Source organism: Notamacropus eugenii, chromosome 7, assembly GCF_028372415.1.
Source record: "Notamacropus eugenii isolate mMacEug1 chromosome 7, mMacEug1.pri_v2, whole genome shotgun sequence".
Lineage (NCBI taxonomy): Eukaryota > Metazoa > Chordata > Mammalia > Diprotodontia > Macropodidae > Notamacropus > Notamacropus eugenii.
Window position 1 is genome coordinate 26,928,351 of NC_092878.1, and position 19,739 is coordinate 26,948,089.

Genomic DNA, 19,739 nt, shown 5'->3' on the forward strand with positions numbered 1-19,739 from the left:
GAAGTTGAGAATTCTGGTAGTGCCATAGTGTGGCACCAGGGTGGGGTACATGCACCACACTAGAGCTCTAGAAGGAAAGCTTTTTGGAAGCCCTGCTCAGTGCAGGACTGTAAGATGAGGCCGTTCAGATCTCTGGGCAAAGGTTCACTCATTGGCAACTGTCAATGTTTTCCATGAGTCCCACTGCTCTATTTATTTTTTTTAACTTGTAAATAACTTTTTTTATTATTTGGATTTTGTCCTTGCAAGGGGAATAGGTGACAACCCAGTAGGTATTATATATAATATAATGAGGGTCCCTGACTTTCCGAGTGGGGGCGATGAGTCAAACTGGAAAGATGAGAAATTCCCTGAAGTGTACCCAAGTCTTGTGTGTCATCTGAGAGCCTCTGACAGGAATTAATACTAACAAGAACCTTACTTAGGTAAATAATATGCGGAGCAGGGGTGGCTGAACAAGTTGTGTAGTATATGAGAGCAATGAAATACTATTGTGCTATAAGAAATGATGAGTAGGCTGATTTCAGAAAAGCCTGTAAAGAGTTACACGAACTGATACAAAGTGAAGTCAGCAGAACCAGGAAAACATTGTACACAGTAACAGCAACGTTGTACAATGATCGGCTGTGAATGACTTAGCTGTTCTCAGCAATAGAATGATTTAAGACAATCCCCAAGTACTCATGGTGAAAAATGCTATCCATCTCCAGAGAAAGAACTCATAGAATCTGAATGCAGGTTGAAGCATACTATTTTTCATTTTCTTTGTTTTTTCATTTTTTTCCTTTTGGCCTATTTCTTTTTTTCACAACATGACTAATATAGAAATATGTTGTACATGATTAAATATATGTAACCTATATCAAATTGCTTTCTGTCTTAGGGAAGGGGTGGGTAAGGGAGGGAGGAAGAAAATTTGGAACTCAAAATGTTCAAAAATTGAATGTTAGAAATTGTCTTTACATGTAATTGGGAAAAATAAAATATTATTTTAAAAAAATGAAAAGAATACAGGCATTATTATCTTGTTTCACAAATGAGGAAACTGAGGTTCAAAAAAAGTGACTTGTTCAAGGTCATACAACAAGCGGCAAAGCCAGAACTGGAACCCAAGTCTTTTAGGGCTCAAGCCTTATGTCCTTTCTACAAAACTGAGGCTCCTCCACTTACTAGCTGCTAAGTCATATAACCCCTCTAAGCTAAATCTGTAAAATAGAGATGAGACTCGCCCTACCCCACTTACTTTCCAGAGCTCTTGTGATGACCAGATGAGGAGATATAATCGAAAGTAATTACAAGCCATAAAGCATAAGGTATTATTTTTTTGATGTCAAGGATGAAGTAGGAACCAAGCCTCACTCTGCCATGTCTGTCACAGTTGGAGAAGATATGGCCTCATGAAATGTCATGGGGGAATCTGATCAAAAGCAGGGATGTGTGTGGATTATTCCTCCTCGTCCCACGTGTCTGAGCTCCCTGATTCTCTAATTCTTTCTGTTGTTTAGGTGATGACAGATGGGCAGACAAAGCAGAGGAATTCATTTCCCCCTGGATATTAAAGATGTTATCTGGCAGCATCAGGCCTACTGCAGCTGAAATGAGCAATGGTGGTGCAGAGTGGGGGTGGGGGCAATGCAAGATGGCATTGGACAAAGCCTTCTATCTGGTTCTTCATCTGCAGACCTACTCTGGCAAAGACATCAAGGCCAGCTGCCTGGAGGTAAATGCTGTCTGCAAGCAAGATGGCAGCTCCCCTGTCTCCCACCTTGGATGTGGTTTTTGGTTTTTTTTTTCCATTTCTCCAAAAAGCATCTACAAGCTAACAAACCGAAGGCAAGCATTCCAGTGGTACCACAAGCCAACGGGTGGTGAGAACAAAACTCTGCCCCCCTGCCTCGGTTCTGATGTCTGGAGCTTGGAATCTCATCTCCTTGGATGTTTCTGGGAGAGACAACATAATCTCACCACCTTGGAGCTATCATTCATTTCCCTGTATCCTTTTCCTCTTCCCAATATCTACCTCTTTGTACTAATATGGATCTCATAACACTTTCTATTATTCTTATGCACTTATAATAGTTTTATCTGCATTATGTTTATTTCTGTGGGTGTCATCTGGTAGAATGTAAGGTCCTTGAGGACAGGTGTTATTTTTATTTTTGTCTTTCTATCTCCAGCAGCCCAGGTTTGATCGCTTCACCCCCTCAACCCCAACCCCTTTCTCAATAAACTCCAGTGGCTCCCTATCACCCCTAGAATCAAACAGAAAACTCTGGTGTTTTAAAATCCTTTATAAACCTGACCCTCGCCCAGGTCTTTCTAATCTTCTTGCATCTTATGTCTTTCCCCTTCACCCTCCATATACCCTTCAGTCCAGTGACACTGGCTTCCTTGCTGTTCCTGGAACAAGATACTCCACCTCCTGACTTTGGGAATTTCACTGGCTGTCCCTTTTGTGTGAAATTCTGTCCCTCCTCATCTCTGCTTCCTTCAAGTCCCAGCTAAAATCCCACCTTCCACAGGAAAGCTTTCCTGATTCTCCATAATTCTAGTGCCTTTCCTTGGTTGATTAGTTCCAATTTGTCCTGTATATGTCTTGCTTGTACATAATTGTTTTCATGTTGTCTGTGAGGATTCTGAGGTCCTTGAGGTCCTTGAGTCCTTGAGGTCTCAAGGACTGTGAGAGGCTTGAGAGCAGGGGCTGTTTTTTAATCTTTTTTTTTTGTAACCTCAGGGCTTGGCACAGGTTCTGGCACATAATAGGTACTTAATAAGTATTTATCAACTGACTGACTAACACTAACACAGTTTCTGGTACATGGTAGACAGTTAATACTTTGAACTGATACAGCCCTACAAGATTATAAACTCCCTGAGGGCAGGTATCTTTTCATATTTATTTTCTTGTCTCATCTAATACCCAACATGATGACTTGCACGTAGTAAGTGCTTAACAGATATCTGTTGGATGAATGAATGGATATTAGCATGCCCTTGCTTTTGGAGTCTGGTTGTTTCAAGTCTACACCTTATCTACTCAATTACGTTAAAAGGCTCCTTACAACAAAGATGAGTCTTAGATTATTGTTTTTATACACAGAAGAAAAACATTGTACATGTTGTTTTGTGTATAGTACCTAGTAATAAAGTGTTAAGTATACATTAGGTGTTTGAGCAAATGTTCATCTAATGAATGGATGGAAAGAAGGATGGACTGATGGAAGGGACAGATGAGAGAGCACCCAGTTTCTTCAAAGGTGAAAGGAAGAAAAGATTGTATGGAAAATGTGATTTAAACAACCAGTCAGATCTAAAGAGCCTTAGGTAAAGTTGGTCATCATTGACTTTGAAAATGGATACAAGGGTGTTGGTTGCTGCTGTGGAGATTAGTATGATAAAGAATGGGCTTATTTATAGTGCATTATTTATAAATAGTATTCATTTGGCATTCGGTACTACCTTGTATTGTTAGGACAGATCCATATCTGATCTGTTACCAAGGCCTGATTTCACCTTTGCAACCTTTTTCAAATATGCTCCTTTATCTCTGATACTGACACCCCTCTAGTGCAGGTCCTCATGACCTCAAGTCTGGAAGCCTCAAGTGTCTCCCTGCTCCAATCCATCCTCTCATTCAGGCATTAACATGATTTTCCTAAATGCAGGTCTGATCATGTCACTACTCAATAACTTCCTGTGGCTCCCTATTACTTCCAAATACAAAATACTCTCTTTAGCACTCAAAGCCATTCCTAACCTCGCCCCCTTTCACCTTCCCAGTCTTTTTACCCCTTATATCCCCCTCTCCACCGACCTGTCTGCCTTTCCTCAAACAAGAGACTCCATCTCCCAATTCCAGACATTTTCACTGTTGTATACCTGGAACGCTCTCCCTTCTCATCTCTGCCTCATGGCTTCTCTGACTTCCTTCAAGTCTCAGTAAAATCCTACCTTTACAGGATACCTGATCCCACTTAATTCCTCGAGGAGTGGGGAATCTGCGGTCTCAAAGCCACATGTGGCCCTCTAGGTCCTCAAGTGCAACCCTTTGACTGAGTCCAACTTCTACAGAACAAATCTTTGTAAGGGGATTTGTGTATCTAGCACCAAGAATGTATCTCGTATATAGTTTGTACATAGTTACTTGGATGTCGTCTCCCTCCTCATCTCCCCCATTAGACTATGAGCAGGGATCAAAGCTTTTTGTCTTTCTTTGTATCCCCAGAGTTCAGCTCAGTGCCTGGCACATAGTAGATGCTTAATAAATATTCATCCACTTCCTATACATCTGCGATTCTTAATCTTTTTTTGGACCCCTACTTTGTCAATCTGATGAAATGTATGGGCCTTTTCTAAAAACAGTGTTTTGAAAAGTAAAAAAAAAAAAAAAAAAGATACATAGGATTACAATAGAAACCAAAAGTTAGTAAAAATAAAGAAATTTCTTCTGATCCAGGTCCATAAACCCTTGAAATCTAATTTTGGTGTGGGCCTTAATTAAGAACCCCTGTTATTAGATTGAAACATATATATATGGATATAGCTATCTCCTCAAATAGACCATTAAACCCTTAGACTGTAGGCTACTTTCCTATATCCCTCATCTTCAACTACAAGTGTCTTGAATGTAGTATGGACTCAGTAAATAAAATCTATTGATCTCTTCACCCAAAGAAATGGAAAAAATTCATCTCTGAACTGGGAACTGTAGTTAATAGAGACTGAGATTAGGTAATGTCATCAGAGAGATGCATGAGTCCCGACAAGGAAAAAAATATATTCCTGTTAACCTACATTAACAACATAGAAAAGAGGACTGATTGACAAACTGAACACTCAACCAAAAAAAAACCAAAAAAACCAAAACTAGTAAATAAGCCCCAAAGAGTAAATCTTGATAATAACAAAAGAAATAAATAAATTGAAATAAAAAAAGACTATCGGAACTATGCTCAAAGGACTACAAAAATGTGCATACCCTTTGACCCAGCAATATCACTACTAGGACTGTATCCCCAAGAGATCATAAAAATGGGAAAGGGTCCCACATGTACAAAAATATTTATTGCAGCTCTCTTTGTGATGGCCAAAACCTGGAAATCAAGGAGATTCCCATCAACTGGGGAATGGCTAAACAAGTTGTGATATATGAATTGTAATGGAATACTATTGTGCTATGAGAAATGATGAACAGGAAGACTTCAGAGAGGCTGGAAGGACTTATGCTGAGTGAAAGGAGCAGAACCAGGAGAACTTTGTACACAGCAACAATCACAGTATGTGAGGAATTTTTCTAGTGGACTTAGTCCTTCATAGAAATGCAAAGACCTAAAAAATTCCCAATGAACTTTTGAAGCAAAATGCCTTCCACGTCCACAGAAAGAACTATGGAACAGAATGAAGAAATCATTTTCTTTTGTATTATATTTTGTTTTGTTTTATGGTTTCTCCCATTCATTTTAATTCTTCTATTCAACATGACTAAGGTGAAAATGTATTTAATAGGAATATATGTATAGAACCTGTATAAGATTGCAGGCTGTCTTGGGGAAGGAGGGGGAGGGAGGGGGAAAATCTAAGATATATGGAAGTGATTGTAGAACACTGAAAACAAATAAAATAATTAAAAATAAATAAAAGGAAAAAATTTTTAAAAAAGAAATGACTAAAAAAGTTGGCAAGCTTTAGTTGACCTAATTAAAAGGGAAAGGGAGGAAAATAAAATAAAATGAAAAAATGAACAAGGTAAAATCACAACAGATATATATAGATACAAATAAAGATATATATCTATACGTATCTATAATTAGAAAAGAAGAAGGCCTACTCCTGTGGTGAGAAGGAATAATGAACTGCCAGGCTCCCCGTACCCATTCAGTCTCAAGAGATCTAAAGGATATAGATTCAGGAAACATCTATTAAGCTCTTTCTTTGTGCCAGGCACTGGGTAAAGCGCTGAAGATACAAGAAAAGGCAAAAGCAGCCTTTGCCCCTAAGGAGTTCACATTCTAAAGAGGGAGACAACATGAAAACAATGTATATACAAGATTATATATAGGATAAACTGGAAATCAAGGAAAGCTCCCAGCACATCAGCTGGATCCTCTGAGAAGGGGTTAGTGACATGACCAAAAACCTAAAGGGTTACACAGGTGGGAAGGCTCTGATGGGTTTCCATTCACAATCCTGAAGAAAATACCCACAATCGATATAATAAGAAACTGATCTGTGAAGTATCATAACTTCCCTTTGAAATAGTAAAGCTCCTTAGGAGACGTCAGTTTTGCCTCTCCAGTCTTGCACTGAGACTGTTGAAAAACATTCTTAGAGTGAATGTCTGGGGAAGGGGGTGGGAGGGGGGAGCTGAAGAGTAGCCCCAGAGCTCCGACGGTTCAGAGAACCATTTTACAGTGCCAAGCCCTGACGGACGCAAAGCTGCGCCAGCCTGGAGAGGAGCGAGGCCAGCGCGGCGCGTACTGGCCGGAGGTCATGGTCTCCGCGGCCCCCGCACTGGCCCTGAAATCAGTCCCTGCTACCCGAAAATTCACAAGCGATCGGCCCGCGTCATAGGACCGGCCAGCCTCTGATTGGTCAGACGGTCACCAGACGGGCTTCCTGGTATTTGTCTGGACTGGGGGTGGCCCCTCCCAGAGTCGGAGCGCGAGTAACGGGACTTTAGGACGCAGGAGACCCCGAGTCCAGTCGTCCGTCTGGAGGGATAAGTTGCCCCTTGGCGCTGAGTCCGGGGCACCCCAAGCTGTAGGGAGACCGGAGCTCGAAACCAAGGTCGTCGGAGCCCAGTGGAGCTGGGGAGGGACATAGGGGCCATGCCATACCTGCTCATTAGTACCCAAATCCGTATGGTGAGTACCTGCTCCCTAACTCTGGTCGCGTACCTCCCAGCCCCAGGGCGCTGAAACCAGGAGTGAGACAAGGGACAGCCTTCGTCCTCAGCTCCGGAGTCAGCGCTGTCCAGCATCGGGGTGGGTAGGGGTAGTGAGATCCAAGGGACCTGGGCACACCCTTCCCTCTTGTGCACTCAGGCTGAGCTCAAGCGTCCCCGGGGATGCCCTTCGGATCGCGGGGTTCCTTCCAGCGCGTTAGAGGAGAGCTCTTACCTACAGCTACCACTCCCGGCCCTGCCCCGTGGGGCAGAAGCTGCCACACACCCCCAACCCCACCTCCACCCCCGGACCTCAAACTGGAGATGGTCCATCCGGATTGCCTCTCCTCCCCCCAGGAGCAAGGTGGCCACGTGGGTCCTTCTGATCCCGTCGACCCGGGGCCACCCGACCTGGCTCACGGTCTGTTGGGCAGGACTTTTCTGGGCATCGGTCCCACCCACTGGAAGTCAGGCCAGAAGTCTCTTGATCCTGCCCCAGCTAGACCTGCTTCGGAAGCAAAGGATCACAGGCTCTCACAGGCACACAATATCTCCCCACCTTCCATAGGTAGAACTTGTATAACTTGTATAACTGTGCAAGTTCTTTGGGAAAAAAGAACGGGCTGATACAATTGCAAGGTATAGACATGCACAGGGTCTTAGATACATTCAGGTCTGCATGAACCATCACTCACTACCAATGGCAGACAGGCAGTTACAACCAAGGATACAAGCATGTGCCCATATCCACAGCTGGTCACTGAAATCCATAGTCACACACTCTGATACCCAGTTAGATGGGACACACAGTCCCATCCAAAGACACAGAGCCTCAGACACACACAGTCAGAGCTACAGATCCACACATACACAACACTAGACAGTCACAATCCAACACACATATACAGCACTGGAAATGGGGACCCACAGGTACTACTGTGGATAAGCAAGCACCACCATCTGCTCCTTTAGGGGTCCTATATGGTATGTTTCTCCAGCAGAAGCAGCACCATGGTACTGAGCTCCCAAGAAGTCCCTTGGAATGAAGAGGATGAGGAAGTGGTAAAGACATGGTCTCACAGTTGGGAGAAGCCCTGGCACTGCCCCAGGGCGATAGTGTTAATTACCTGCCTATGCCAGGGTGGTGAGGTTGAGATGAAAGAGGCTGGGGAGGGCCTATCCCTAGCCTGTTACCCAATCTGGTCATCCCTGTCCCCTTCTTTGATCACTGTTTATTGTGGATTTGAGGACATTAACTGTATCCTTGCAGCTTTTGAAAAGTGCACTCAGCACTCTGACCGTAGGCTTGGCTAAGAGGTACATAAGGGAGGAGGAAGCAGGGTGGCTACATTCCGACCTCAGCAGCTTTCTCCGATTTCCCTTTTGCAGGAGGTGGGTCCCACAATGGTGGGAGACGAGTTCTCTGACAAGGAGCTGATGGGATACCTGGGGGCCACAAAAAGGCATGTGCTGGGAAACCTCTTGTAAGTAGAAGGGACAACCTTGGGCCCTCCCCTTTCTCACCATCATCTCAGTTTATGGACAACCCCCCCCCCCCCCCACCCTAGACTGTTATCAATGAAAAGTTAGCATCCAGATACCTTCTTTTTCCTTGGGCAATTCTAGCCTTTCGGAGAATTCAGTGTCTTTTACAGCAGTCTCCCAACTACTGCTTCTGCCTTGGACACTGGCCCTGCTTTCAACTCACAAAGCAGGGCAGCAGGGCAAATCAGTGCTTTCTACAGTATTGTGGCTTCTGAAACCACATCGTTTCGGCATATAACTCTCGTTCCCCTTCTGTGCTTTCTCACCATGGCACCTAACCAGCTTTGTTCTAAGCCTGGCCTCCTAGGCAATAGGTGGAAACTAGAGGGAAGCAGTTCTTTCCTCAAGAGAGAGGTAATTAACTAAAGAATGAATCCCACAGCCTGGAGAGCCAGGAGGCACAGGGTAAAGCCTCTGTTTTGCTGCTGCAGATAAGTGAGCTGGCCACTTCCTCCACACTTTTCATAATATTGTAATCATAATACTGTAATCTGTACCCTGTTAAGACAGCTTCCTTTCTACCAGCTTAGCATTAATACATCAACCAGGCTGCTAGGAAGGGGAAGAGACCTGCCCACAACGGTTCTTAGCTCCTGATCATGGAGATGCCATATTACGGTGACAACTTAGGCAACAGGGTGTTGAGACGAGAGAGGGGTGCTGAGCCCAGCCAATGGTTCTAGGCCTCAGATGGGGGCCGCTATAATGATTACTCCCTTACCTTGAGTTATCAACTCAAGAGATGAGCCCTATGGGCCCAACCAAACTTGATTGAAGAGGAATTAAGCATTCTTATTGCCAAGAAGATGTAAACAAACCCTGGTGCTTCAGTGGGGTCAGTCTGGTGTCTCTTACTGGGGGCAGGGGGGAAGCAGCCCTTTTCCTGCCAGGCCTCACACATTCCCCTCACCCATCTCTCTACAGTTGGGAATATTATGTCAACGACCCACCCAGAATCGTTCTGGATAAACTGGAGGTCCGGGGCTATCGTGTGGTGAGCATGACAGGCGTGGGCCAGACACTTGTGTGGTGTCTACACAAGGAGTAGCTATCTCTCACCCAAGCTTTTGCCTCCTCTCTGGCCCACACCCACCTGGAGAGGTCCCTGTGTACCAGCTGCCTCATCCTCCCAAGCCCTTGTGTAAGGATAGCCAAGCTCCTTGCCTGTGTGGAGTGCTGCTCCCTGACCTGTCTATCTCCCTAGCCAGCATCTACAGCCTTCTCAGAACTGAGGCAGTCAGTGACTGAAGTCCCTATCTGCCGAGGTAGCACGGTTATTGAAGCCCCTTCTTGCCCCCACCTTGTCCTCACAGCTGCCCCACCTGCTCTGTTCCTGACTCGGTGGCCCTGTGCAGGCCCTGACACAGCCAGCAGAGTTTTCCTAGAGGTAGAAGGAACCTTGCCCAGCTGGGGAGTCCAGGCTAATTTTGGATTTTCCCAGCCATGAAACCAAACACAGTCTGAAGATGAAGATATTCCCAGGTCAAACTGTAAGCTAGTCAAAGACAATAAAGAACTGTGATGACCTGTTGCTTTTTCTGCCCGGTCCAGGGTTCTCTCTCTTTCACTTGACTGGGATTTTCTCCTCAGACTGCCTTCCTGTCAGATACTAAACCTCAGACATGGATGGAGGCCTGTGGGGGACAGTACAGAAATAAGAAGAGGTTCTGGGTTTTGCCATCTTCTGGCCAGTCACAAACATCTAATACAATCAGCTACTTTCTTTCTAAAAAAATTTATTGTAGGTATTAATTTAAGAAAAGGAGGGAGGAAAAAAGGGAAGAGGGGATGGGTTCTTCAGGGCTATGTGGGCATGCCCTCCTCATCCTCCCTCTGCATCTGCTCGATCAGCTGCTGCCGCTCTGCAGCCTGACGCATGCGCATCATGACGAGGCTCTCATAGTCCCTCTCTGACAGCACCGAGCCCTGTGGGACACAGAGGAGATGGGGTTAGGGAGATCAACCACCAGGCCTGGCATTCCCTCCTTCCATGAAAGGACTGAGGCTGAGCCTAGACTTGGAGAGGGGGCCACTTAAGTCCCACCAAAGAGTTTGCTTCCCTAGGTGAGAAAGCAAAGAGAATTCAGGATGCCTATGAAATGAGAAAATGACTGAGCCCTTTTCCCATGCCTCTGGAGTTCATCCTGAGTCCACCAGTCACTGTTCATAGCAGCCAGGTCCTCAGCTGAGAATGGAAATCAAACTGGGGGAACAAGCTTCCTGCCTCATCACCCTCTCACATCCAGTGATCATCCTCAGCTATTTCCTTCCTTGTACCTTACCACTATGCACAATTTCAATTTCTCCTTTTAATGGCAAGAATTCTCCCCTACTCATCCCAGCCTTCACCACCTGCTGCTCCCTTAATACGCTAATTCTGCTTATTCATTCCTTCCCTCTGCCACCTTGGCATTTCTGCGGCACTGTTGTCCCCTTAGCAAGTTAAACGGAAGGCACAATGTTATGGTACAGTCAAGACAGCTTCTCTGAATGTCCCCACTATCTGTGAGTTAAGAAGTGCCCTGAGCTGATTCTGGGGGAAGGGGGATCTTGGCACCTGTACCAGCCAGCCTCCTGCTTCATTCTACATCTTTCTCAAAGTTAGCTTCTACCTAAAAGGATTTCATTCATTCAGGCTTTTTAGATTAATACCCAAGTGAGGACGCTGGGGCAAAAAACCAGGAGAAGGCTCACCCTTGTCTTAAACAAGCCCCACCCAAGAGAGGAAAAAAATTGTGGGGCTGGTTCATCTCCTAAACACAGTGGAGGGAAGGGTTCTTTTATGGTTTAGGGCTTAATTAATGCCCAGTTAATAATAGTCAACCATCTCAATGGACAAAATTGTGCAAAGTATGATTTAAACCACCTCCCTTGGTGCAACTGAAGCTACATTCCCACCTCCAGCTGGTGGTGGGAGGAATCTGTGGTCAGAACTGCCTCTTCAAGAAGGGAGGATCCCACATACCTTGGCAACGAAGGAAGCCAAAGCATAGAGCGTTAGACGGCTCCAGAGCTTCTCTCTGGGAGAAGAGGCTATCAAGACACCATACTGTGGGACACTGAGGAGTCACATTCCTACTGAATGAAGCTGAGGAAGTCTAGGGAACAATGTTCCATGGGAAGTGGAAGAAGGCACTGGTTTAGGTACCAGGTAGTTTGGGGGAAAAGTCCCTTAGCCTAACTCCTGGACTTCTGAGAGCCAACCCTGGAAGGCTGCTCCTTGATCTTCCCCTCCCCTTGGTAACAGCTCCCAGGAGAGCTGCTATCCTGGTTAGGCCTTCTACTACTCACTTTCCAGCCCTGTTGTCCTGTGGTCCAAAACCATTAGGCAATAAAGTCCAACAGTTAAATGCAGAAGCAATAACTTGCTGTCCAGTGAGACATACCACCAGATACTATGAGCAATACAGAATGGCATCTTGGTTTCTAGGCCCAGACAGCTACAGGGGAAAGATCTGAAAATGTTCGTTACCCTGGAGTCTAGAATTCTAATTTGGGATCTTGTTCATTATTCCAGCTCCACTGCTACCAGGAAGTCACCTCTGAAAGCTATGTTAGTAAAATGAGGGGGAAGCATCCTCTTTCGAAGAATGCTGACAGAACCTGTCTTGGCAGTGGGGTTAGTAAAAAATTCAAGCTAAGATCTTGCAGGGCAGGATGTTAGGCTGAAGACAAGGCCAGGAAATATCTTTAACCCTGGAGGGTCAAGAGAAAGATTCCCTCATCCATCCCCCCACCCCTCTCACTCTGGAAATTCACTGTGTGCATGAGCTGAGCTCATCTCCAGCCTAAGCCAGTGCCTTTTCTTGGCACTGCTGCTCCTGCTAACACCCCTTTTGGCCTCCTTCCCACCATCCATGTCTGTGGGCCAGGGTTAATGAATGCCTGTCACCAGGTTATGGGAAGGTGAGTCACCAGCACTATTAAGCAGTCCCTCCTCCTCTGACAATCAGGCCACCCTTCTGCTTTTCCTTCCACCTTCCATCTTCCTTGTACTCCCTCACCCTGCAGCAGACCCAGTAGCCAGGCCATCCCTACATTAAGCCACTGGTCAGTAGTGAGAAAGGAAACAACACAGTGACATATAAAGCAGGACGGCCTCAGGACTCAGTTGCCGGGAGGCCCCTAGAGGAATTTCCAACTCCCTACTACCGGCCCTGGGCGTTGGCAGGAGCGGCTGCCCCATCCCTGCATGCGGATGCTGCAATTACTCAAAAGCATGAAACTCAGCTTCCTACGTGACTGAGTCAGCTGAAAACAAAAACACCAAGGCTGCCACACGCCGGCCCAAGCAGCCAAACCACTCATCAGAAGCTGGGAGGCACCAGTGTCAGAGAGGGAGCAGCCCCACACCTGCCAGGACAGACGGAGCAGGGACCCAGCTCAGTGCGGCTCCAATCGAGGCCTGCCTCCACAGGAGCCATGCAAAGCTGTTCCTGTCCATCCTAGGAAGCTCTGTGTCTGATCCACCAGCGCACCCCACAGCCTCTCACTGCAGTAAGTGCTTCTTCCCCTTTGGGTCTTTTCCCCTGAGATCGAGGACCCAAGTGGTTCCCTGCCCAGGGCTCCCAGCTCTGCCTTCTTAGTGGGACATCTTCCCACAACTTTCGGTGGCTTGTCTGCTATCAAGTGCACTCACAAGGGCTGCAAGCAGGAGACCCAGGTGGCCTCTGCCCACAGCCCCAGGTTGTCTCCCCACGCCTTCCTTGTGGGGACCAGCTGCCTCTGAACCAACCTCTGAGAGTCAGTCTGTCTCTGGGTCAAGAGGCCTCTTGAGGGCAGTGAAGGTGGCCTGCTTTCCTTAGTCCCATGGAGACATGGCGGAAAGGATCCTTCCGCAACAATTCTTTCTTCAAACGTCTGAGCCTCGGGAGACCCCGGCGACTCCGACGGCAAGGCAGCGTGCTCAGCCAAGCCAGCACTGCGGGGGGAGACCATGAGGAATACAGTAACCGGGAGGTCATCCGGGAGCTTCGGGGAAGGCCAGACGGCCGCCGCCTGCCTTTATGGGGGGACGAGCAACCCAGATCCACACTGCTGGCCCCACCCAAACCCCCACGCCTCTACAGGGAGAGTTCCAGTTGTCCCAACATTCTGGAGCCCTCGCCTGCCTATGCTGCTGCCTACTCAGCCACCCTCCCCTCAGCCATCTCCCTGGCTGGACCATTACACCAGTATTCTGAGGAGGACTCCCTTGAGGCCACGCCCCTCCAGGAGGCACCTGCAGACCTTACTGACCCCTTCTTCTCCTTCGAAGTGGACCTAGGGATTTCGCTTCTTGAGGAAGTTCTACAGATGCTGAGAGAGCAGTTTCCCAGGGACCCGTGGGCATGAATGGGATGAGAGGGACAGGGATGGGGAATGGCAGAGATGAGACCGAGGGGAGATGGCTGAATTGCTGACCAATAAAAGCCACATCTGTGCTTTATCCCCACTTGGTGGAGCAGGTGAAAAGGGCAGGGGGAGGGAGAAGAACCAGCCTGAGCCTCATCACAGACCTGAGGAACTGGTCGTCCTCCTCCCACAGGGTGCAGTAGGGCAAGTAAGGAGTGACTTCCTGGATAGGAGGATGCAGGTGGCCAGCAGTGCCAAAGACAGCAAAAGGGGCAGTCAGGAGATGTGGGAGGAGTGTGGCAAGGGGAAGAATGCAGACAGAGGTTCTGAGGGGCTGGGTGGCCCAAGGCCAGCCTTTATGAAGTACTAAGGTAAATGGGCAGGGGTAACCAGACAAGGACTGTGCTAAGTACTGCCCAGGACAGAACAGAAGGGGAAGGTGGAGAGCTCCTCCAAGGGAGATACAGGATAAAAAAAGTCAAGGTATGGAAGTAGCATGTGTGCATGTGCTGGGGAGAAAAGGGAGTCTGAAGCTGGAGGGGACGGAGGGGCAGGAGTGGAAGTGGGAAGAAAGAGAGGGAGAACTAATAGGGATGTCTCGTAAATAACACCCAACCATGAGCAGAACAGGGGGTCCTGGAAGAGGGCCCAATCGCAGCAATAAACTTGAGTGACTAAATAGTGAGATGGGAAGGTCTGGGCAGCAGCACCAAAGACGTCAAATCAAATTCAAAGCACGTCAAATCAAATTCAAAGCAGGAGATACGACAGGTGATCCTCAGAATTATGAGCTTGGGATCAGTGGCTACAGATGGTGAAATTCAACAAAAACTAAGGGGAGGAAGTGATACACACTCTCTTCTCAGGGCCTAGAAAAGACTAGGATGAGAACTCCTCAGCATGGCCCTGGACTCCTGGCTGGCACTTGGTAAAGCTACCGCTGACCTTCCAGTGCCCAGCTATGACTGAGGAGCTGCCAGCACCTGCCCTGCCTAGACCTGGCACCAGGAAAGCTCTCCAGGAGGATAACTGCCAGCTTAAAACAAGCTCCTTGGACTTGGGCCACAAGACACAGCCTGGGGCCATCGCTGGGGAATTGGAACGAGAGACTGCAGGGCAGTTCCCCTGTAAAGCTAGACCCCCAAACTGGCTTGTGAAAGAAAGCAAAAGAAAACTTATCTCCAAGTGACTCCTCCCTTGTCTTATTACCTTTCACACCAGGGTCCTAAGCTGAGAGGATCTCTGTGTATGCCAGAAACAATACAAATGGGATTTACAGACCAAGGAATAATGTCCCCTTGTGGAAGGACCCTAGGGTTGTTTGGAAAACCAATCTTTTCCTTCTCCCATTTCCATGGATGTTAGGCACAGAATCAGCTCCTCTTGCTGTTGGACCAGTATGGGACAGCAGAGGCAACTGACCTGGGGGCTGCCTAAGGAGGAGGGACCTTTGATCCTCAGGGTACAACTCAGGCCAACAAGAGGGCCATGACCCATCCATTCACCATGGCATATCCAGGGGACACCAAAGGCTGTGCACAGTCTCCTCTTCTTCCTGTCTCCTGGCCCTTTCCAAATCCTCAGTGCATTTCCTGACCCTAGCATCTGACAGACAGTTTCATTCTGTATGTTAAATGTACAGGAGGGAAACAGTACATTTTGAGGACAAGAGGACCATGTCACAGCTTCCTTTACTCAAAGCAAGAGACACTACTGCAGTCACAAGAGCTCAATGAATGTTCTTTGGCCTCCTCCCAAGAGCAGGAGTTAGGGAAACTGGAGGGAGCGTCTGACTTCCCTCTTGGATCACTTGTAATCTAGTTAGTGGGACAGCCAAAGGCATTGTTTCAGAGAGAAGAAATCTCATCTCTTGCACAGAAGTCAGTTTATTCCTCTACAACAGTGGTTCTCAGACTACAGTCTGGAGACCCCATGAGGTAAAAACTTTTTCATAATCATACTAAGTGGTTTTAATTCCTCATATGGTGAATATTTGAGAGGAAGGGAGAAGGTCCTCAGTAATTTTAAGAATGTAAAGGTGTCTTGAGACCAAAAAGTCTGAAGAAGGCTTCTTTACTGGGGTCAAGGAGGCATGTGACAAAACAAAGGAGAAAACAGAGAATATGTCCCCTGAGATTCCTACTCCCTCCCAGAAGCACTAAGTTTAAGTCTCATCTGTACTACTGCGATAGCCTCCTCATTGATTTTTCTGCCTCAACTTTCTCCTCTCTCTAATTCATCCTCCACACCACTGCCAAAGGGACATTCTAAAAGTGTAGGTCTGACACGTCCCTGCCCCACTCAATAAACTCCAGGGGCTCACTACTGCCTCTGCATAAAATATTACTTCATTGTTATCTTATCTCTTTAAAATATCAGTTTTATGTAAGCTATGTGTGTGCATACATGTGTGTGTGTGTGATTATCAGTACAGTGATCCATGTACCTAATTTTAAGTAAGTAAATATATTTGTGAGGAGTGCATAATCAAAGAATTTTTTTTTGTTCGGGGTATGTGATCAGAAAAATTTAGAAAGCACTGGCCTATGACATCCAAGAAAAGTTAGCAGAATGAAACACCCTTTATAATATTTATCTTATCATGACATACAACTGTACTAATAATCATGTGCATTCTAAAACACAGAAAAATAAAAATCAAATCTTTTGGAAAACAAAGTTAAGCACTGAAAGCCCTTCAGTCTGCATCACTCCTCCCAAGGAAATCTTATTCTGAGATAAAAGGGACTCTGAGAAAGGTTCGAGCAGCTGCTTCTCCATTTTTCCCTGCCAGGCTTCCCAACCCACCTCCAGGGCCTCACTGAGTGGTCTCTGATTCCTTCCTACCTGTGACAGTCCTGAGTGGGTGGTGCCGTCGCTGCTCACTGCTCCCTGGGGCTGACCCTCCAGCCAGGAGATCTTCAGAGGGTTATTGACCAGGCCCACTTCATTCTTGACAGCCAGTACCTGCCAAAGGCGAAAGTTTGACCCTCTTTATGCCAGCTAACCAACTCTGGGAGGGGACCACAGTGCTAGTCTCATGCTCCTATTTGAGCCCAAAGTCTACAGCAAGAGCTGGCAACTTTTAACAAGTGGTGGGCCATGGTCCCAACCGTTTTTGCAGAGATCTGAACCTAATGACCCTTGAAGAAAGTAGACCAAATTTTAGCTGATACTGAGGGAGAGGTGCTACTTATCCAAAGCAAAGGGGCAGCAAGTGTCTGAAAATATGTATGTTTTGGCGGGGAGGGGAACAAGACAGGCAGTGGCTTCTAGAAATGGCAGAAAAAAGGTCCTGTGCCAGCCTTCAGCAGCAGGCTGATAAAACTATCTCATTTGTCATTTTCACACTTCTGCCATCAGTCGCAAACCTGATTAAGAGCAGGCTCGTGGCCTCACCCCTAGGTAGAGCTACCTCCCACTAGCCAAGAGAAGAAATCCAGCTAAGCAGAAGGAGACTCTTCCAAGGAACCTGGGCATTATTCTGTATCATCCTGGTTAGTGCGGCCTTTGTTTCAGCTTACAGGGTCCACAAGGTCATGTGAGTCTGTCCCAAGGTGGCTGCCAGGCCCAGAATGATCTTACTTCACCTCCAAGCCCTGGTAACTTACCGCAGCCTTGACTGAAGCAAATTCCACCACAGCACACCCCATCTTCTTACTGGAGATGACCAGGTTGAGCACTTCACCATACTATGAGGGCAAAAAGGAGCTTGAGTCACCCTCCAGCTCACCCCCCAGCTCAGGCTGTTTCAACAGAAGAGACACAGTCGAGCTGTTGCCTAGGGTAAAACTGTGATTCATCCCCCCAGCAAGAGACCAGAGAGAAGGGCACAAGCACCATGTTCTGGTAAAGGCCACTGGTCCACTGTGGCTCTGGGAGATCCCTTATGTCTAAGGAGCTTGACTAGGCGGTGACAATGCCAAAGGACACAGGTTGCTGGGACTGTACAGGAGGGAGATGGGGAAAGAAAGGATTTTTCCAGAGTAGAACCAAAGGAGGACAAGGAAGAGAAGGGCCCCAGAACTGGGGAGATGCAGATCTGGTTTATAAGAGTTGTAATTCAGGCAAGTCAGCATGTTGCACCATGATGGTTCAATTTGACACCAACAAGCTTCCTCTGGCCAGCTTCTTTCAGCTGGCAAAGACCAAGATGGCCAACCATACCCTCTCTCCCAATGCATCTGGTCAATCTCTTCTCTTTAGAAAAGAAGACAGAGACAGAGGATGGGCAAAGAGAGAGAGGGGGGGAGAAAGGTGCAGAGAGACTAGAGAGGCAGAGAGGTCACAGAAACAGAAAATGTAGGGATGATGGCACAGGGGCCAGGCCCACCAAGCAATACAGATGAGCCAATGCTAGGAAGTCGAGCTTGGACCAGACCAGCTGTGGACAGAGGGGAAGGGAACAGAGCCAGCAGGACAGACCTTCTGTAGAATCCTCAAGAGGACATCCTTGGAGTAGCCGCCTTTGGTCTCATCCTCTTTTTTACACTTCCATTTTAGCTGCAAAGAGAGCAGCAAGTCAAACACATACGTGCCGCTGGGTACCGTGCGGCACCAGGCGTCCTGGCGTTTGTCACAGTTTAGCAGGGACCACTTTCAGTAACCTGCTGTGAAGTAGGGACACAGCCTAAACTACAAATGGGAGGAAATGCCAAGAAATGACTACCCAGAGAAAGATGCTTCTAGATAATTCTCTGCCCAGCTGTCCCTGCACTGAGAGCAGAGTTTCGAGGGTAGGACTAAGAGAAGTAGCCCAAAACTGCAGGGAGAAGTAGGATACAGAGGCCCCAAGGGCAGGTGTTATAACACTAGCAGGAGATCCCAATTCTGAAATGCTCCAACTCCCCCAAGCCAGAGCTCCCTTAGCTGTGGGTACATTTTCTCCTGCTGACAAGTACCTGAGGAATGATGATCCCCAGGGGCTCCAGCAAAGTCTCACCTTCAGTTTAGGTGTTCCTTTGCCTTCAGGATTTTCTGTCTTTCCTAGAAAGATTGGCAAAGGAGAGAGGGTAGAGAGTCAAGGGAGAAGGAGGTCTTTCTGAAGAGGACAAAGCTTTAAGCTAGTGCTTAGGGCTGACGAAAGCCAGCATCTATTCTACAAGAGGGTCCTGTACAGAGAAGTGAATCCATCCTCCCACAGATGCCAGCCACTGCAAGTGGGGGAAACAAGACCAGAACATGTTTCTGCATCTGTAGCAGTCACCCAATTGAGGGCTCTAAGATGAGGATTAGGAGTGTACCATGGCAGCAGGGGGCTATGGGGAGGGCCCTGGAAGCACAAGCAAACCGCACAATTCCTCCATGGCAGAGGGAAAGCTTACTGGGAGCCCAAGGGCCCCAGAGGGCAATGATGTTGCAATGAACCCTAGTGTTCAGCCGCTGGGACAAAGCCACCTTTGTTCAGGCCTGGGATGACAGGGACAGGAACTGGTGATGGATGGGGGTTTGGTGTGTGGAAAGGATCAAAAACCACCAAGTTCACAGTCTCACTCCGTTTCCTCTCCCCTTCTCCAAATTCATCTCCAGTGTTTTTACTCTAATGGTGTAACCCAACAAAGCAGTTGGCCTTCTTCCACCTTTTAATCTCTGCTCCCGATCTTGGCGTATCTGCTCTTGGATCAGCCTCTGCTGTTCTTCCAGCTGCCGGGAGCCTTCTTCTCGTAGGCGTGCGATCTGCCGAGCAGGACAGAAAAGGGAGGTCACATTACCATTGCAGAGCAAACATTACAATGCAAACCAGGTTCAAGTCTGTCCACACTCTGAACTTTGGGAAGTAGGCAGTGCTAAGGAGGGGGTGACTCCTGGTGACCAACGGGAGAAAATAGGAGCAGCAGCTGAAGCTTACCTCTTGTTCTAAGGTCCTGGTACTTCGATTATCCTCCTCTACCTCACTTCCTTGGGCCTGGGCTTGCCTCTCCCGGGCCTCAAGATCTGTGGAGAGATAGAGCCCACCTTACAAAGCAGCCCAAGTTGG

The 19,739-nt window shown here is 47.3% G+C and overlaps 3 protein-coding genes across 5 annotated transcripts in view; 2 read left to right on the forward strand and 1 right to left on the reverse strand.

Moving 5' to 3' along the window:
- The first annotated feature begins 6,574 nt into the window (after positions 1 to 6,574).
- Positions 6,575 to 9,959, forward strand: GCHFR (GTP cyclohydrolase I feedback regulator). 2 transcript variants are annotated; one of them, XM_072625427.1, is made up of 4 exons: positions 6,625 to 6,863; positions 8,273 to 8,367; positions 9,353 to 9,422; positions 9,742 to 9,959. In XM_072625427.1, the coding sequence occupies exons 1-4, from the start codon at positions 6,828 to 6,830 to the stop codon at positions 9,763 to 9,765; spliced, it is 225 nt and encodes a 74-aa protein (XP_072481528.1). In that variant the 5' UTR covers positions 6,625 to 6,827; the 3' UTR covers positions 9,766 to 9,959. The 2 variants fall into 2 exon arrangements, with proteins under 2 accessions (XP_072481527.1, XP_072481528.1); XM_072625426.1 differs by having other exon boundaries at positions 6,575 to 6,863; positions 9,353 to 9,959.
- Positions 9,960 to 10,147: 188 nt separating this feature from the next.
- Positions 10,148 to 19,739, reverse strand: part of DNAJC17 (DnaJ heat shock protein family (Hsp40) member C17) — a 36,286-nt gene continuing 26,694 nt past the window's right edge. The window contains exons 5-12 of one of the 2 annotated variants that reach the window (XR_011970774.1): positions 19,611 to 19,696; positions 19,342 to 19,438; positions 18,705 to 18,748; positions 18,188 to 18,265; positions 17,374 to 17,454; positions 16,610 to 16,729; positions 13,164 to 13,349; positions 10,148 to 10,354 (exon numbers count right to left, since the gene is read on the reverse strand). Coding sequence is in view for 1 of the 2 variants with exons in the window: in XM_072625420.1 (XP_072481521.1) it covers positions 10,232 to 10,354; positions 16,610 to 16,729; positions 17,374 to 17,454; positions 18,188 to 18,265; positions 18,705 to 18,748; positions 19,342 to 19,438; positions 19,611 to 19,696 (629 nt within the window). In the remaining variant the exon portion in view is untranslated. The remainder of the gene's footprint in view (positions 10,355 to 13,163; positions 13,350 to 16,609; positions 16,730 to 17,373; positions 17,455 to 18,187; positions 18,266 to 18,704; positions 18,749 to 19,341; positions 19,439 to 19,610; positions 19,697 to 19,739) is intronic. The other variant, XM_072625420.1, reaches the window with a different exon arrangement.
- C7H15orf62 (chromosome 7 C15orf62 homolog) lies at positions 13,238 to 13,886 on the forward strand. The gene has a single exon (XM_072625421.1). It carries the CDS (start codon positions 13,238 to 13,240, stop codon positions 13,760 to 13,762), a length of 525 nt encoding a protein of 174 aa, XP_072481522.1. The 3' UTR covers positions 13,763 to 13,886.

Excerpts from the sequence above, each read along its gene's own strand:
- GCHFR (XM_072625426.1), top strand. The coding sequence starts at position 6,828 with ATGCCATACCTGCTCATTAGTACCCAAATCCGTATG. Across the intron at positions 6,864-8,272 it reads TTAGTACCCAAATCCGTATG|GAGGTGGGTCCCACAATGGT; the intron begins GTGAGTACCTGC and ends TCCCTTTTGCAG. Across the intron at positions 8,368-9,352 it reads CATGTGCTGGGAAACCTCTT|TTGGGAATATTATGTCAACG; the intron begins GTAAGTAGAAGG and ends ATCTCTCTACAG.
- C7H15orf62 (XM_072625421.1), top strand. The coding sequence starts at position 13,238 with ATGGAGACATGGCGGAAAGGATCCTTCCGCAACAATTCTTTCTTCAAA.